General features: G+C 40.8%; 1 protein-coding gene across 1 annotated transcript; it reads left to right on the forward strand.

Moving 5' to 3' along the window:
* Positions 1–782: 782 nt before the first annotated feature.
* LOC133021052 (protein SPMIP7) lies at positions 783–13,531 on the forward strand. The gene is made up of 9 exons (XM_061087821.1): positions 783–1,206; positions 2,311–2,378; positions 3,892–3,971; positions 4,367–4,505; positions 6,235–6,302; positions 6,408–6,449; positions 6,575–6,682; positions 6,817–6,912; positions 13,315–13,531. Exons 1-9 carry the CDS (start codon positions 783–785, stop codon positions 13,529–13,531), a joined length of 1,242 nt encoding a protein of 413 aa, XP_060943804.1.
* Positions 13,532–15,015: the final 1,484 nt, after the last annotated feature.

Here is a 15,015-nt window from a genome sequence, read left to right on the forward strand (position 1 = left end):
AAGCCCATAATGCATCATCATAATATTACAACTGGGACTTGAATATTTCTGCAGTGATATTAAACTGTCAGTTACAAAGTCCTCGTTCCAGTGGTACCGTCTGACAATCCAGGCTCTATCACTCCATCTAGTGGCCAGCTGCAGGGAAAGCAGGCAGTTGCATTCTCCTTCACTTTCTCTTTTCTTCTTTATTAAGAAAATAAACATATCCTAGCCCATCACAAAAAGCAGTGTTCTCTCAGGAGGGTCACTGAGACCTGAGGCGAGGCCGAGCCCTCTCATTATTATTTGCCACCAGAACCAATTTTGGTCAGAATAATGTTCCAGGGACAACAGCCGCCCCTGAACATGGACGAAACATTTTTATTTGGTCAGCATGATGAATTAGTATTCGTGGGTTGACAAAATAAAGCAGCTCAGAGGAAAAAAATTTGGTCACGAATGCCCCTCTGAGGTGAATCATCGGTGTGTAGCGTCCGAAATGTATACCAGGGGAGGATCATTAGATCTGTGCTCTCCCCTTATTTGTAGCAAATAGCAAATAAATGTTAACACATAGATTTGATGCAGAGGTATGTGAGGCTGCGCAGCCGGCAGATCATGTGGCCTCTCTGCGAGTCAGCCACTTGATCTGAGCTGCAAACAAAGACAGTCTCTAGGCAACCAGCACTCACTGCATCATTATTGCTGACAGCAGATCTATGACCTCCTCTGTCAACCACACACACACTTAGGCACACTCACAGACACACACACTCTCCACTGTTTCTCCAGTGGCAGGAATGAGTGCGGTTTGGGATCCCTTCAAGCCTTTCCCTGCAGAGCAACATGTCATCAGACGGCTGAACTACAGTTTGTACGGGACTGGTGGTAGAAACGGACCAGCACGAGAACCTGGAAGAGCAAACTCTCCTTTTGATAGATTTCACGCACCTGCTGAGCGTGTCACCCGGGCTCCTTCACGTTACGACGTCCCCCTGCTGGATCCGTGCACTGGTCAGCTGAGCGCAGGAGCGGAGGTGGAACTGGGGGTCAAAGGTCGACCCAAATTCATAGATTTCCATCATGTGGCCTCTGCCCTGTGGGTCCCTCCAGGTTTCAGAGAGAGGGCAAGAACAGCCCCGAACCCCCCTGCTGTCTGTGTGGACCTGAGTGAGAACAATGACTGGAACTACAGGAGGATCCCTGATACTGCAAGAACCAAAGGTAAAACTACAGTTAACAGTTTTTATTTGAGACTAGACTATAGATAGAGCCCATCCCAATTCGTATCGGATGATGTGTTGTTGCATTGGTAAGATTTATGAATTTGGAAAGAATGAGCAGTAGTAAAGAATGGATTATCAACAGGAATACCGCCCCAGGACCCCAAACACTGGAAGAATAAATCATAAAACTGATTATATTTTAATCACATCTTTTAATGTCAGTGGCGGATCTTAGATTTTTCTAATTAAGGGGCCAGAATTTACACCAAGGGGCCAATTATATGTGTCTAACATCCATGTACAATTCCTGATTCATTAAGGAGCACAAGCTCTTTATCTTTGAGAATTGTTTAAACACATTGTGTTCTTTAAAAAAGCATAGAAAATACAAACTTTCCAAAGAAATATCCTATTTATTGACAATAAGTGACTTGTCTATAAAAAAAAAAACAATACTGATAGGACAGGGGTACTTCAGGGGTCCAGCAGGGAGGGACTGGCCCACCCCTGGATCCGCCCCTGTGCAATGTTGTATAAGTTGTTTTGTTTTATTACATATCCAACACTGTGAGTGCGGAGTTATAAACTCTTTAAACAAACACTGCTATGACAGTTTCTAAGTCAGAGCCTTACATGGTGTTAATGTAATGTGTAGTGGTTTGACTCTGAGCTCTACATTTCTGTTTGTGCCATTATGCAGTTTTGTGGATGTAAGTCTTTATTAGAAGCTTAAGCCTGGTGTTTATTTGGGGACTTACCACTGTCAGCAAATGTCCTTAAGCTCCGAGATGGAAAACTCGATGCAAGGACAGTGTATTAACCATTTCAGCTGTTTTCATTAAGATCTGTTTAACCATATTTAAAAAACAAACAGACACTAAGCAAACCGTGGGAAGTAATCAAGTAGAGAATTACCCATGGGTATATGCAAATGTGTGTTGTGTTATTATGCAGTATGCTGTGTGTGTGCTCTGTACCTGGTCGAGAGGAACAGAGGGTCAGTAGGAAGCTATGGCTGATTTCAGCTCAGGGTCTTCTTGTTTACAGATATACGTATGGTTCCCAGTTTGCAGAGACTTGATTATTGTTCTATTGTCCTTAGGTTCAGCCACTGCTGATAAAGTTCAACCAACGCACCTCAGACTCACTGATGAACACACTGGACCTCAGGTGGGTGATAACTGTATGATTCCCTACTGAAGTGTACTGCAAACAGCATTGATTTACTGGGTAATAATACTCATATTTCAACTGTACTGTAACCCCAACAGATTTCTGTTTTCATTCTCCTTGATTTCCTGCATTTCGCTCTTAGGGCATTGAAACACTGACTGATTTATAAATTGAATCTGCAGTGCAGACAACACAATCATCTGATTGAACCAAAGCTCTGTTTGTTTCTGGTTAATTAATCACTTCACAACAATGACACATATTAAATATGAAAGAGCAACTCACACACAAACACAGAGAGACCTCCCCTCAGGTCTCCCCCCACAGGTTGAATCCTCAGCCAGTAATTATGTGGGCAGATGTTCACTTTGAGAACATACTGGTGCTTTATTATTCAGTTTGTCACTCAGCTAATTAAAGTCGTCACAATTACCTTGACATTCATTATCCTGGTTTAGGAGACTCAGTTGTATGAGGAGAGGAGGTTTAATGAATGTCTGTATTTGGAATGTCTGACTTGTGGGAGAGAGGTGAAAACAGTGCTGCTCCCTCATGTGTTCAAACATCACATTGTCTAATTGATTCATTCAGATTCACTTATCTGGATTTTTCCCTTTTGCTTTGTATAAGTCGTTCCAGCACCGTCTGGTTCAGGTCGAACAGAATCAGACTACATCCTATGTTTTAATTTGAATATGGCGATTTCAAACTAAATCGATCTCTATTCACACAAGCGTTTTGGCTTCTTAACAGTTTTATCCCCATCAATACTAACATGCCTGAAAATGCGCATATGACCACTCACGTAAACCAGGCATGCGTGCACCGTTGTGCACAGGACATGCTGGAACAGCTGTTAGCAAAGACAAAAGGGTCAGCAATGCTTTTAATTGATTATTCATGTTGGTAGGGAAAGAAGTTGGCCATGTGATAGCAGCCTGTCAAAGTAGAGACGGCTGCTTTTAGACATGTTTCCACCCTGGTTAGGTTTTAGGTTGGTCTTTTCAGTCTTTTGCTTTGTCTGTTCACCACTTTGCTCCAGACTGAAATATCTCAACGGATTTGGAGGATGAATCCTGACAACATTATAGAAACTCAGAGAGAAATATCATAGTTTTCTGTCATGGAGGAATTTAAGCTAAGTTGAATATTCAGATGTGTCTCAGATCTGGAGTCATTACAGGCTACAAGAACAGAGGTCATTTGTAGGATCACCCCACTGGTGTTATGTTGTTTACAGCTCAAATAGATTGTCTAATTCAATGGTTCTCAACCTTTTTTCAGTGATGTACCCCCCTTTGAAAAAAAAAGTGGAAAGTGATGTTTGATTTGTACATGGATTTACATATTGTGTTGGTAAAAAAAGTATATATTGAATGGATAACAGAAAGAAAGAAAGAAAGAACAAAAGAAAGTTAGCTATTGACCTCTGATTGAGTATTCTGTTTGGTTGTTAGTTGCCTCCCGACCACAGAATAAAACCACTGACAGTATGAATGTTGTTTTTCAGGATGACATCTCCTCTGATGTGAGACTGTGGACAGACCCAGTGGGAGTGCGACGCTTCAAATACACATCTACAACCCACAGGTCAGACACACTGACCTTGCATTGTCTCCTTTTGATAATAATAAACTGAAACAAAGCTCAATGCCCACATCGTTCATTTAATACAGTCCACACACACACACAGTGTCGTTTTGCATTGAGGGTTGTTGGGGGTGATCAGGTTTGATTTTGTGCTCCTGTGATATCATCGGGGAGCAGTGCTGCTTCTTGTTGTGTTAATTACTGCTCAGTGAAATTATGCAGATAAACTGTAGCTTTGCTTAAGGCCTCCGGGAAGAATAAGTTCCCCTTTAATCAGCTGTCTACTCTACTTTGTGCAATGAACGCGACTGTATAAGAATTCAAACTGAAGCAAATAACTTTTGGAAATCAAGTGAGTCTATTACAGAGCTCTGGATTCAAAACTTCTCTTTCAGGACTTATGAGAAAGTTGGTTGGGAAACGAAGTTCCCACGGTTCTTGAATGCACCAGAAACATCCCTGATGAGTAAGGCTGACCCAGTGAGTGAGCGTCCCTCGTCCAGGCGCTACAATAGTAGACCTCAGCTGTGGCAGGTGAGTCATGGAGAACAACAGGTGAACTCTGGCTGGTGGCTCTTAGAGGTTTAAGATAAGATACATTTATTTGTCCCAAACACATGCACAGACATGCACAAGCACACTCATGCAAGGAGGGAAATTTAACCTCTGCTTTTAACCCATCTGGTGCAGGACACACAGAGCAGTGAGCAGCCATGTACGGCGCCCGGGGAGCAGATGTTGGGGGAGTAAGGTGCCTTGCTCAGGGGCACTAGACAGGGTAGGGAGAATCCTCTTGGATTTTTGGACAGATCAATCCAGGTTCGTCTTTTTGTTGTTTCTCCGTGGAGTCGAACCAGAGACGAACCAGAGACCTTTTCTGCCCATAGTCCAAGATGAAGTGGGACATTTTCTATTTGGAATACCTGATTATTCTGAAAACGCACAGGATAGACTGATTACCTCTGCTGAGCTGAAGTTACTTTTTCCACAGTGCACTAGATCGACCTCCATCTGTTTTAACTTGGTGTCACAAGAATGGAGACTGAAGGAAGAGGATAGGAAATGAGGGTGAAGGATATCTTTATTGTCCCTGTTAGATAGATCACCCAAACAAACCACAGACACACTCACATACTGTAACATAAGAGATGGACGATACATACAATACAAAAGACTTATAGTAACATACAAACAGGGAAAAAACATAAAACATACATTAATGCAGGGTCTCAATAATTCAAAATCGCAATAATTTATTGAAAGAGGCAATCACAAATTAATTTCTGTGTCTATTTGTCCTGCCTATAGGCAAACTGGGCCCTCTCTCAGAGTCTGGGGTCGGGTGGTATTCTATATTTAAACATAATCAGAATATGTAAATTAAATTTGTCCTGTTTCACAAAGACGCATGTGTATCGTGCACATCATACATACATGGACTGTGTGGGGACAGTGACTGAGAAGAGGATGAGAGCAAAACTGAAAGCCGTCACGGAGCCTCTCATCCTCTCTCTGCTGAACGGAGGCAGCTCAGGAGCACGTTCAGTCACGGACTCATCCAGCCACGTCCCTTAAGCGGTTACAGGGGGGGCTCCTTTGTGGCATCAGTCATTAGATTGCACGATGCCACAGTACCTACAGTCAAACATTGAAAACTTCAGGAAAGAACTGCTGCACATTTTGCACTCAATATATCACAAGGAATGGACAGAACTGCACATGAGCACAACTCTGATTCCCATCTCTATGCTGCACATTTTTGAAAAAACTGCATTGTGTATATATAGCATTATTTCTACCTTTTTATACATAATATTTCTATTTTTATTCATACTTCAAATCTCAATATAATTTCCCCCATGTACAGCTTCTTTATTGTGCTGCTGTGTCATTTGTGACTTTCCTCTCCACAGGGTATATAAAGGAACATCTTATCATTACAATAAATCACTGTGTTGTGTTCCTCATATCTTGCATCGGAGCCATAGGGCTTGGGTCTTTTGAAGGAGTTTGAGATAAAATAGGAAAATATAGACTATGACCCTGAATATCTTCACATTGATGTGGTAAAAATGTACAAATGACAAAACACTGCATGCAGCCTTACTTGAAACAGCTCGGTGTAGTTGGGAAGGTCAGATTGTGAATTAAAATACGTCTATAACAAAGGTTTACACACTGTACACAAGACAAAATCAGTCTTTCCTGGTGTAGATGTCTGATAATCTGCGACAAACAATCTGTTGTTGCTGTCCTCTGTAAGTCTATAGGAGCTGAGTGGAGCCGGCAGCAGCTTCGATCGAGGTACGATGCCAAGAAACCCATATCGTTGTAAGTTAAAATTATAATCAGTGAAAACTCTGTTACTGTCGAACTAAACAGTTTTATGCTGATCTGCACTGACCTCCTGTGACCCCACTTTCTCCTTCTTTTCAGTTGCAGCGGATGTCCAAGGTCGGGTCAGATCCCTCTGTACACGTGAGTACATGTGTCTGAGAGGTCATCGCCCATGACTGACTTACATGTTGGCATGAACGATGAGGCATGTATCCACAGAGCTGACCCTGACCTACCTTAACATGCATGCTGTCACGTATGTGCAGTGGTACAATTGGCTCCAAGAACATGGATAATATTGACAACATGGATGAAACCTTTCAGCCGCTCACCCTGAAGAGGAGCATCGTGCCTCGGTACACACCAACAGCAGGGTGAGTTAGACTTTCATGACTTTCTCCAACATTCAGTTTATTTAGTTTTAGATTTTTACACTTAATAGTTTTTAAATTCCTCTCACATGGTGATATTCAGCCTCATAATGTGTGATCTTGTGATATTGTGCCAGACGAACCACCATCCCTGGGTACACAGGCAGGGCTACCTATGCTGACGGAGGTGCTGACGCTGCACTGCCTGTCCCGGCTCCTGCTCGCTCCTCTGGGTGAGTCCTCACCGTGACTGTCCTCAAACAACTGAGGCAGCAAAACAAATCATTACCTCAAGTTTGCCGCTCAGTAGGCCAGTGTTTCTTGTTTTCTTTTGTTATTCAAGGGGCTCAAAGCAACCTCTTTTTCATTAGTTAAATTCGGCTAATTAATGAATTCTTTCCTTTTTTCTATTCTGTATTGTATGTATGTGTCTGTATTATTTTTCTTTAATGCCACTGTTGGAACGTGGATTCAGATTTTTGGCTTCAACTGTAATACACATATTTGTATGGGCCTGTGGATTAAAGACCTGGGACCAGAATTTTTAGAAATGTCCACTGGAGGGCGATCTAATGCACTCCACTGACAATCTGCCTCAACTTCTAGTCACACTTTTATCGCATTTAAATGCACTTCTGTGTGTCCTGCCACTGGGATCCTTCACGTCTGACTCCCTCTGAGGTTTTCATTAATTTATTTCTCCCATTTCTTTATTTTTTTTTATGGTTAATTAAGGACAGAGGATGTTGCACCTTGCACAAATTGTAAAACCCTGTTGGCAAACTTTGTGAATATGGTCTGTATACAAATATAATTTTATTGACTAATGGATGATTTGATGGCATTCCTTCCTAAATGAAAAACAGCTTAAAGGAATCATTATTATTCCAACATTATACAAATGGGTCATACACGTAAAGGTGAATGAATAATTGAAGATGTTTGGTACATTTTAAAGGTTGTTTAAGTATTGACATCAATTTGGAGACGTTTTGCAGATGTTGGGGGGGATACCAGAGACACCAGGGACACCAGGGACACCACGATCTAACACTCCCTACCCCCTAAGGTTAAACCTAGAAGTCAGAAGTTACCCCTAGGTTCAGTTGACAAGATGGGGATAGAGAAAATATAGTGATGACCATATGTCAGACATATGTTATTGTTATTTAAATGTGGACCGACAAAGAGACATAAAAAAGTAAAACCATTACAAATACAACTAGGGCAGCAGAGACATATTTCAGCCTAAATCCTTTATCAAGGTCAAGGTCAAGCACAGTGGATTTAATAAAACATATATCTTTCTGTTGTATTTTGTTTCTGTCATCCTTCCTTCTTTCCTGACTTCTTAAGCATCCCTTTCAAATTTTGTTGTTTTTTGTATTAGCACTGCATTTGCATAAGTGTGGATTTAAATTTTTGATGAATGAGCTGCTGAGATAATTGTCACTAACAGTAATTAGAAGTGTTCATTTAGAAATTTTAAAAACAAAGGAAAAAAGGGAACATTTTGGGAAAATTGGGATGAAACTAAATGAATTATTTAATAAATAAAAGTGTTAGTCATAGTCAGTAATAGTCAGCTGAACTGAGACCATGTCAGGTTGCGTGAATGCAAATGATAAGTGTTTGCCTTGGCTCCGGGAGTGCTCTCTGTCTGTTAAGGAGGCGTAAACCTGTTTCCTAGTTGGGCCTCACTTGAGCGAACTTTACCGGCTTTTGGAGCAGGCATCTCCAGATGGCTGAATCCAGAGCAGCTCGTGGTAATCGTGGTTTTTCACAACCCAGATCCATTTTCCTGGTGCCTGACACCCCCCGAGATCTGTTTCCTCTGCTGATTAGGCTGGCCTCCCGTATTTTTTCCCCAAAACAGAAGAAAAGACAAGCACTTGGATTGATTAACTGTCTGCTGCAACGGTTAGACGCTTTGGGATTTCCACTTGCAGAGCTTACGCCTTACACAAGTGTCTTTGGGGATATTTTGAGTCTCGGTCTGATATAGGGTCTTTCAAGATAACTGTTGGATTCTTGGATTATTAATTCATCCTAAATGATTCATAATTTAATGACTGTTAAAAATAATCACATATTTTCACAGGGCAATCGAAGGGAGGCCTGTTTTCAGCCACGCGGCGCCCCTGTCCAGAATGGTGACCACAGCGGCCCCCTGTAACCCCTTCCTGAGACTTCCTGTCTCACACAGCAACACACGAGGAGACATTAGACAAAGCAGATGAGAAAGTTTAGAAGGTGTCGGCTTCCTTTCTATGCGCTCCAATCTGTTTATATGAATACGTCTATAATGATGTGATGTCAGTGACTGATTCGCAGGGAGTTGGAGAATAATGAGATGCCCCATTATCATAATTTCCCTGATTTAGATGAGTGGTTTTCTAACTCTGGGTAGTGAGCGCTTGCATTGTGCTCTTAAACATTCACTCTCTCACCGACTCGCTCACTCTGTGTGTGTGTGTGTGTGTGTGTGTGTGTGTGTGTGTGTGTGTGTGTGTGTGTGTGTGTGTGTGTATGTGTGTTTTGCATATATCCACCCACGCATTGTGTTTCTGTAGTGAAGGGTAAATACTGACAAAACAGAGAAAATATGGATGGAATCAAGGATTTTCTTGAATTATTGTTCATATTTACCAGTATAAGTTATGGTGTGTTTATAATGGATCCATTATGAATTGCATTTTGGTATTAACCCAGGATAATTTGCTTGTTAAAGCCACATTATATACACAGTCACTCTTTACACAGCACACAGTTTGCTATAGATGTGACTCTCATGCAAACTGACATTACTGTTGTTTTATGTTTGTTCGGCTTCACGCTGAGGAAGGAAATAGGATGAGATGTTTTCCTTTTTCTCTTCATCTATACTTTGTAAAGATTTAGATTTCACGAGGATTCCTACATCCTACATCTCAGGGTTTAACATTGTGAGATCAATAATGCAATACTTGTCTAATCCACTTCTAAATGTGTAGCTTAATGATGTATAATTTAAATTCTGTAAAACGTAGGGACTTCGTGGAGCAGAGGCTGAGACAACCTTAAGATTAGAAAATTTTATAATAATCCAATATAAAAAAAGTTTCATTTAACATTATGCAGTAGCATTTTTTTATTAGAGCTCATCAGCATTGTGCACCTGTTATCCCAGGACTGAACTTTTCCTTTAGGCTTGATATCAATAAACAGCTCTGAAGTTAATTAATGTTTCTTAACCACCAATTTATGATCTGGACTGTTTTGAATTAAAGCTTAAATTTAGGAAGCAAACCCCAGTATTAAAATGTAGGAGGGACCAGAGTTTGTTGCAATTGACTGAAGAATTTGGGATCGTGGTTTCGGACTTTTATGCTTTGGACTTGGAGATGTCAGCCACTTAAAAATATAGTTTGGTGTTTTGGAAAGTAAGCTTTCCTGCTCAGAATGAGATTACACGATTATTATAACTCAGTACTGTACATGAAGCTACAGCAAACAGTTTGCTAAGAATACCATAGAGACTCAAAGCAGGGTTATAGCTGTATCCTATAAGTCAATGACAATGTGTCTCCAATTCCTCCCACTATCAGGAAATAAAGCTAAAATATCCTGGATTTGAACGCCGCCACCTTGAACATTTGGAGCCAGAGTCTTTGCAGTAGCAATCGGGGGATGGAGCCACGGTAGCGAGGTCCCATCAACACACACATGACCAGTCGTGACTTAGATGACATTTCACTCCTTTTATCAAATTCAGACCAAACTAACTGGAATAATGAGCGCTTGAACAAAATTCCTAACCTGACATGACATTGAGAAAAATGTTTTGTGTAGTGTAGTTTTTAGTTTGGTCAATAAACAAGCAGTCAACATGGAGGAGGCAGGAATTATGACATATACTGCTGCAAGCCACTAGATACCTTCAAGAGCAGTCATGTTGTCCGTCTTTATACGTCTATGATTTGAACTATTTACAGCTACAGCTCTTAACAAAGTCAGCAAACAAGTGATAAATTGACCATCTTCTGTACAGTGAAGAAACTAAAAACTAAAAATGCTCCACACGGTTTAGGTGCCGTAAATCTATTTACTGTTTTCATGACCTGAGGAGGATCTGCGTAAAATTGAGTCTGCGCTTTCTCCGCAGTGGGAGCTTCTCAGCTCAGACACATTCACACAATATCATACACAATTTGTAAAGCGCCTAATATAACAGTTCCTACAATGAGCAAGCATTTTGGCGTTTGTGGAGAGAAAAGCTTCCCTCATTATAACACATTAACACCGGTGTCAGCTCTTATCACCACAAACTCTCTTGACATCTTCGTTGGTGTCTTCTATGTGTTAGAAACGTCATCAACTCCCAACTTACTTGCGGTGAATACTGCAGAGGATCTCATGCTGTGTTCTCACATTGGCTCCTCCGGACTTTCTGTAGACTATACAGGGCCAGATGGTGAAAGTCTGCTAGAAACTATGGAGGCTCCCTCTCGGACATTTTCACCCACACATTCATCTCCTGCGGAGAAACTACGTAAGGTCTCCAGAGTTCAGAACATGTCTGACAGCAGGTGTAGTTTACTGATGAGTCAATAGGGCAGGCGATAAGTCAAACCATTGACTGTATATATAGATGGAGGAATATATGTTAAATACATTTTCCAATAATTTTGGTAAAAATCAGTTATTAGATGCTATAAAAATGGAGGGGAAATGTCATGATTGGCAGCTGAGACCTTGCTACCGCAGCTCCATTCCCCAATCACTACTGCGCAGACTCTGGCTCCAAATGTACAAGATGGCAGAGTTCTTATCTGGGATATTTTGTCTTCACGATTCGGGATGTGGGAGGAAGTAGACACGTGTAGTTCATCTTCAAGGAAATTACTTGTAATGGTCTGATGTACTCATATGAAGTCATTACAGTTCAAATACTAATTTTTTCAAACGTTCGACTGAAAGTTTGAATGAACCTGATAGCCATCACCTCTTTAACTCACTAATTAATATGTTATGGTATGACTCTCTGATGCCTGCTGGCTCTTCTAAACCGTAATGCTAAGCCAAGCTATCCTTCTCCTGGCTGTAGATTATTATTAAGCAAATAGACTTATGGGTGGTATCAATCTTTTTATCTATCTCTCAGCACGACAGCAAGGAAATGTTAAAGCGTTGCATTATTGTACCCAAGACGCTGTTTACTGTTGTGTGTGAAACCAATAAAACTGAGTAACCCTCCTCACAGCAATCATAACTCTATTTTCTAAAAAAAAAAAAAAAAAAAAAAAAGTGCCCCCTCCCCTCATTTTCCAGCCTGTGGTCTGCATCTCATCACTGGCTCCCTTTCAAAACAGCCTCACAAACATTGTGATTGATTCAGCCACTATCCTCCAGGATCTCTCAATGCCTGCCTGGGCTGGAGATTAATTTCCTTTTCCTCATCTTAGTTTTTACTCATCGCCTCTCTATAAAAAGGCTAAATGTCAAGCATGCCTGACTCCTTCTAGTGACACGTCTATTCCAGCAGATAATTACCATAAGGAAATTGATGCTTTAGTGTGCAGAGGGGAATTTAATTTACTCTGACATCCTCACAGCATAATGCGTTCCTAAAGAAAGAGAGTTTCTCAGTTTGCAATTGACTTTTTAGATAAATTGGACTATTTAATGTGATTATCAGTCTTGAACGTCTTTGACTTATTAAGGTGTTGAAACCAATTAAGGGTTACATGCTGCTCATGCTTCCAAATGTGAATCAGTGAATACTGTTTAAAGATCCATGAAATAGGAACCAGCCAGAGTCTATTGTTCCGTAGTCGCCCTGCTACGTCTCCTGATGATGTTTTGAGACTTTCCATAATGATATTAATTACAGCAACATCAGGTTGTGGATTAACCTGAGGGAGCAGAGGGTAATGTTGAGTTTGATTTGTAGCAGAGGGTTGCAGCTTGTATGCGAAGTGTAATCTTTAATGCAGCAGAATGCATAAATGATGTTAGGAATTGTTGGAGCCCTCTGCAGAAATGGGCTTTAATTTGCAGGCATTTGCATATTACCAATGACAATTTACAAGCTTTGTCCAAATCATACTGTAGGATGAGTATCAGTAACTCAGCCAGAAGTGAGAATCGATCCTGCTTTTGCAATTTTTTAAGTTAAAATGACATACAAGATAGATAAGACACATATTTGTACAGAATGAGAAGACAAACAGACAAAACATGAAACAGTTAAAATTATTTATTTGAAAATTAATGATTTAATAAGGGTTTCTGGAGTAGAGATAGAGTAGGGTGTGTGCGTTTGTGTGTGAGTGTGTGATTGCGTGTGCATGCAATGTCTGTCTTCATGGAGCATGTCCATGTTTAGTGGACAAGATAATACTAATAAACACATGCTGTAATATCAACATCTTTATAATAGTTATAATAAACCAATATGCTATGGTATAATACTGTTGCTACCACCATTATTGTGTGTATATATATACACAATACAAATTGTAACATTAAAAAATCATTATCATATGCCATATAATTATTGTCATATACCCTATCATATGATATACAAATAAAGAGTGTTATAATAATATTGCAGTAACTTCTCTCAGATCCTGCCTGAACGGTTGTCCTTACAGTGTTTTGTCAGTGAGTGAAGCTGCTGTGTCACTGAAGGGAACAGTATCTCTGGGTCCTGGAAGAGCCCCAGCCTGGTTGGACACCTCTGCGTTCACTGATAGCGCCGGGTCACATCACAGTCCCAGCATTCCCTCTTGGTGGCCTCAGGAGTCGCACCCATCCTGCAGCCTGGTCATACCTGCACGTGTCAGAGGACTGCAGCCTCCGAACGTGTAAGACAAAGCAAGGAGCACTGGCTGCCCGGCTTTCAGGAAGTTGGCGGACGTTGCTGCAATCCATGTTATGGCCGTGAAGACACAGCAGGCCGCAGCTCTCCTGCCCAAAGTTCCTCCTTTTGCAACCAACTGCCTGAATGTTGTGCTTCTCAGGAGATAAGGGCGGCTTCCAACGAAAGGTGACTCAGCAATCCAGCACGGCCTCTCCTGAGATAAGAGCACTGAGGGGGGGCCTGAGGACAGTGGGATACTGGGATAAACAGTCACAGCTAGCAGAGAGACAGTGGAGCAGAACCATCACGTTTTCTGGGAAAGTGAATATAAACTCTGCAGTGAATATCAACAAGCTCCATCTCAACAGTTGAAGTTTAAGTTCAAATAATTACAGATGGTCCACTTCAGCAGATTCTCATATGCGAGAATAATGACAGGACCAATTTGAATATGAGAGACGAGTTAGCCAAACCATAAGTCATTATTTATTTAGAATTTCCATCAATATTAATCCACAATTTATATTTATTTCAATAATTTCAGATAATATGTGAGTACCCATCATTCAGATTCAAATTTAACAATTGCTCAAGAGACTGACCTTAATATTGGCCTTTAAAGAAAATTGGAAAGTTATTAAACACCTAAAAGGGTCTGTATAGGGATTGTGGCTGCTGCTGTGCATACTAGAGTGTTGATTATCAGAACTACTCTAATGTCCTATTCTAAACCTGCCTGTTTGCAATAAGCTGATCGCGTGTCCTGTGTTAAAGGGATAGTTCACCGAAAAATGGAAATTCACTCATTATCTACTCATATGCCAATGGAGGGGTGGGTGAAGTGTCTGAGTCCACTAAACACTTTCAGGGGTAAAAAACCGTGTTGTAGCCAAGTGACCTCTTCTTACTTGTCTGCAGAGCTTTTTTAAAAACAATCTGGTGCAGAAGTTAGAAACTTTGTGTTCATCATAACTGGTTTAATTGCTGTGAAGACATTGTAGTGAATGTTTTTCATACAATTAAACAGAATTTGTTGAATTTCTGTTGTATCTGGCTTATATATAAGTTTGGATAATTGATTTGATGAACTGTTGTTGAAGTAAAAGCTCTGTAATTTAGCTTAATAAAGCAGCGACAAATGAGCATTGTGCTTTTACTTTGAAGACAAACTGCCAAAAAGGAAGTGATTCTATGAATGTTGTTGTCATGACAGAGATCAGCACCCATCTCAATCCATCTGTGACAGTCTGACATGGTGAAATTAAAACATTCAAATTATCAAAATGCTCGGGCGTCATATTTGACCTGCAGCTTGACCCAGTTACCAACCACTGCTGTAGTGTTTACAAAGACATAGAAGAAGACATGTTCAACTGGGTCCACAAACTGAAAATGCTCTGCCCCCCTCCCCCACTGACTGCTGCAGAGCGCTGGTCGCCTGTTTATTAAATTTGTATTAACATTGAACGTATCACGTGTCCAAATCACACCA

The sequence above is a fragment of the Limanda limanda genome, chromosome 15 (assembly GCF_963576545.1).
Source record: "Limanda limanda chromosome 15, fLimLim1.1, whole genome shotgun sequence".
Lineage (NCBI taxonomy): Eukaryota > Metazoa > Chordata > Actinopteri > Pleuronectiformes > Pleuronectidae > Limanda > Limanda limanda.

Bases quoted from the DNA above. Each gene is read 5' to 3' on its own strand.
- LOC133021052 (XM_061087821.1), top strand. From the start codon at position 783: ATGAGTGCGGTTTGGGATCCCTTCAAGCCTTTCCCTGCAGAGCAACAT. The intron at 4,506-6,234 runs GTGAGTCATGGA...GTCCTCTGTAAG, and splicing joins GTAGACCTCAGCTGTGGCAG to TCTATAGGAGCTGAGTGGAG. The intron at 6,683-6,816 runs GTGAGTTAGACT...ATATTGTGCCAG, and splicing joins CGGTACACACCAACAGCAGG to ACGAACCACCATCCCTGGGT.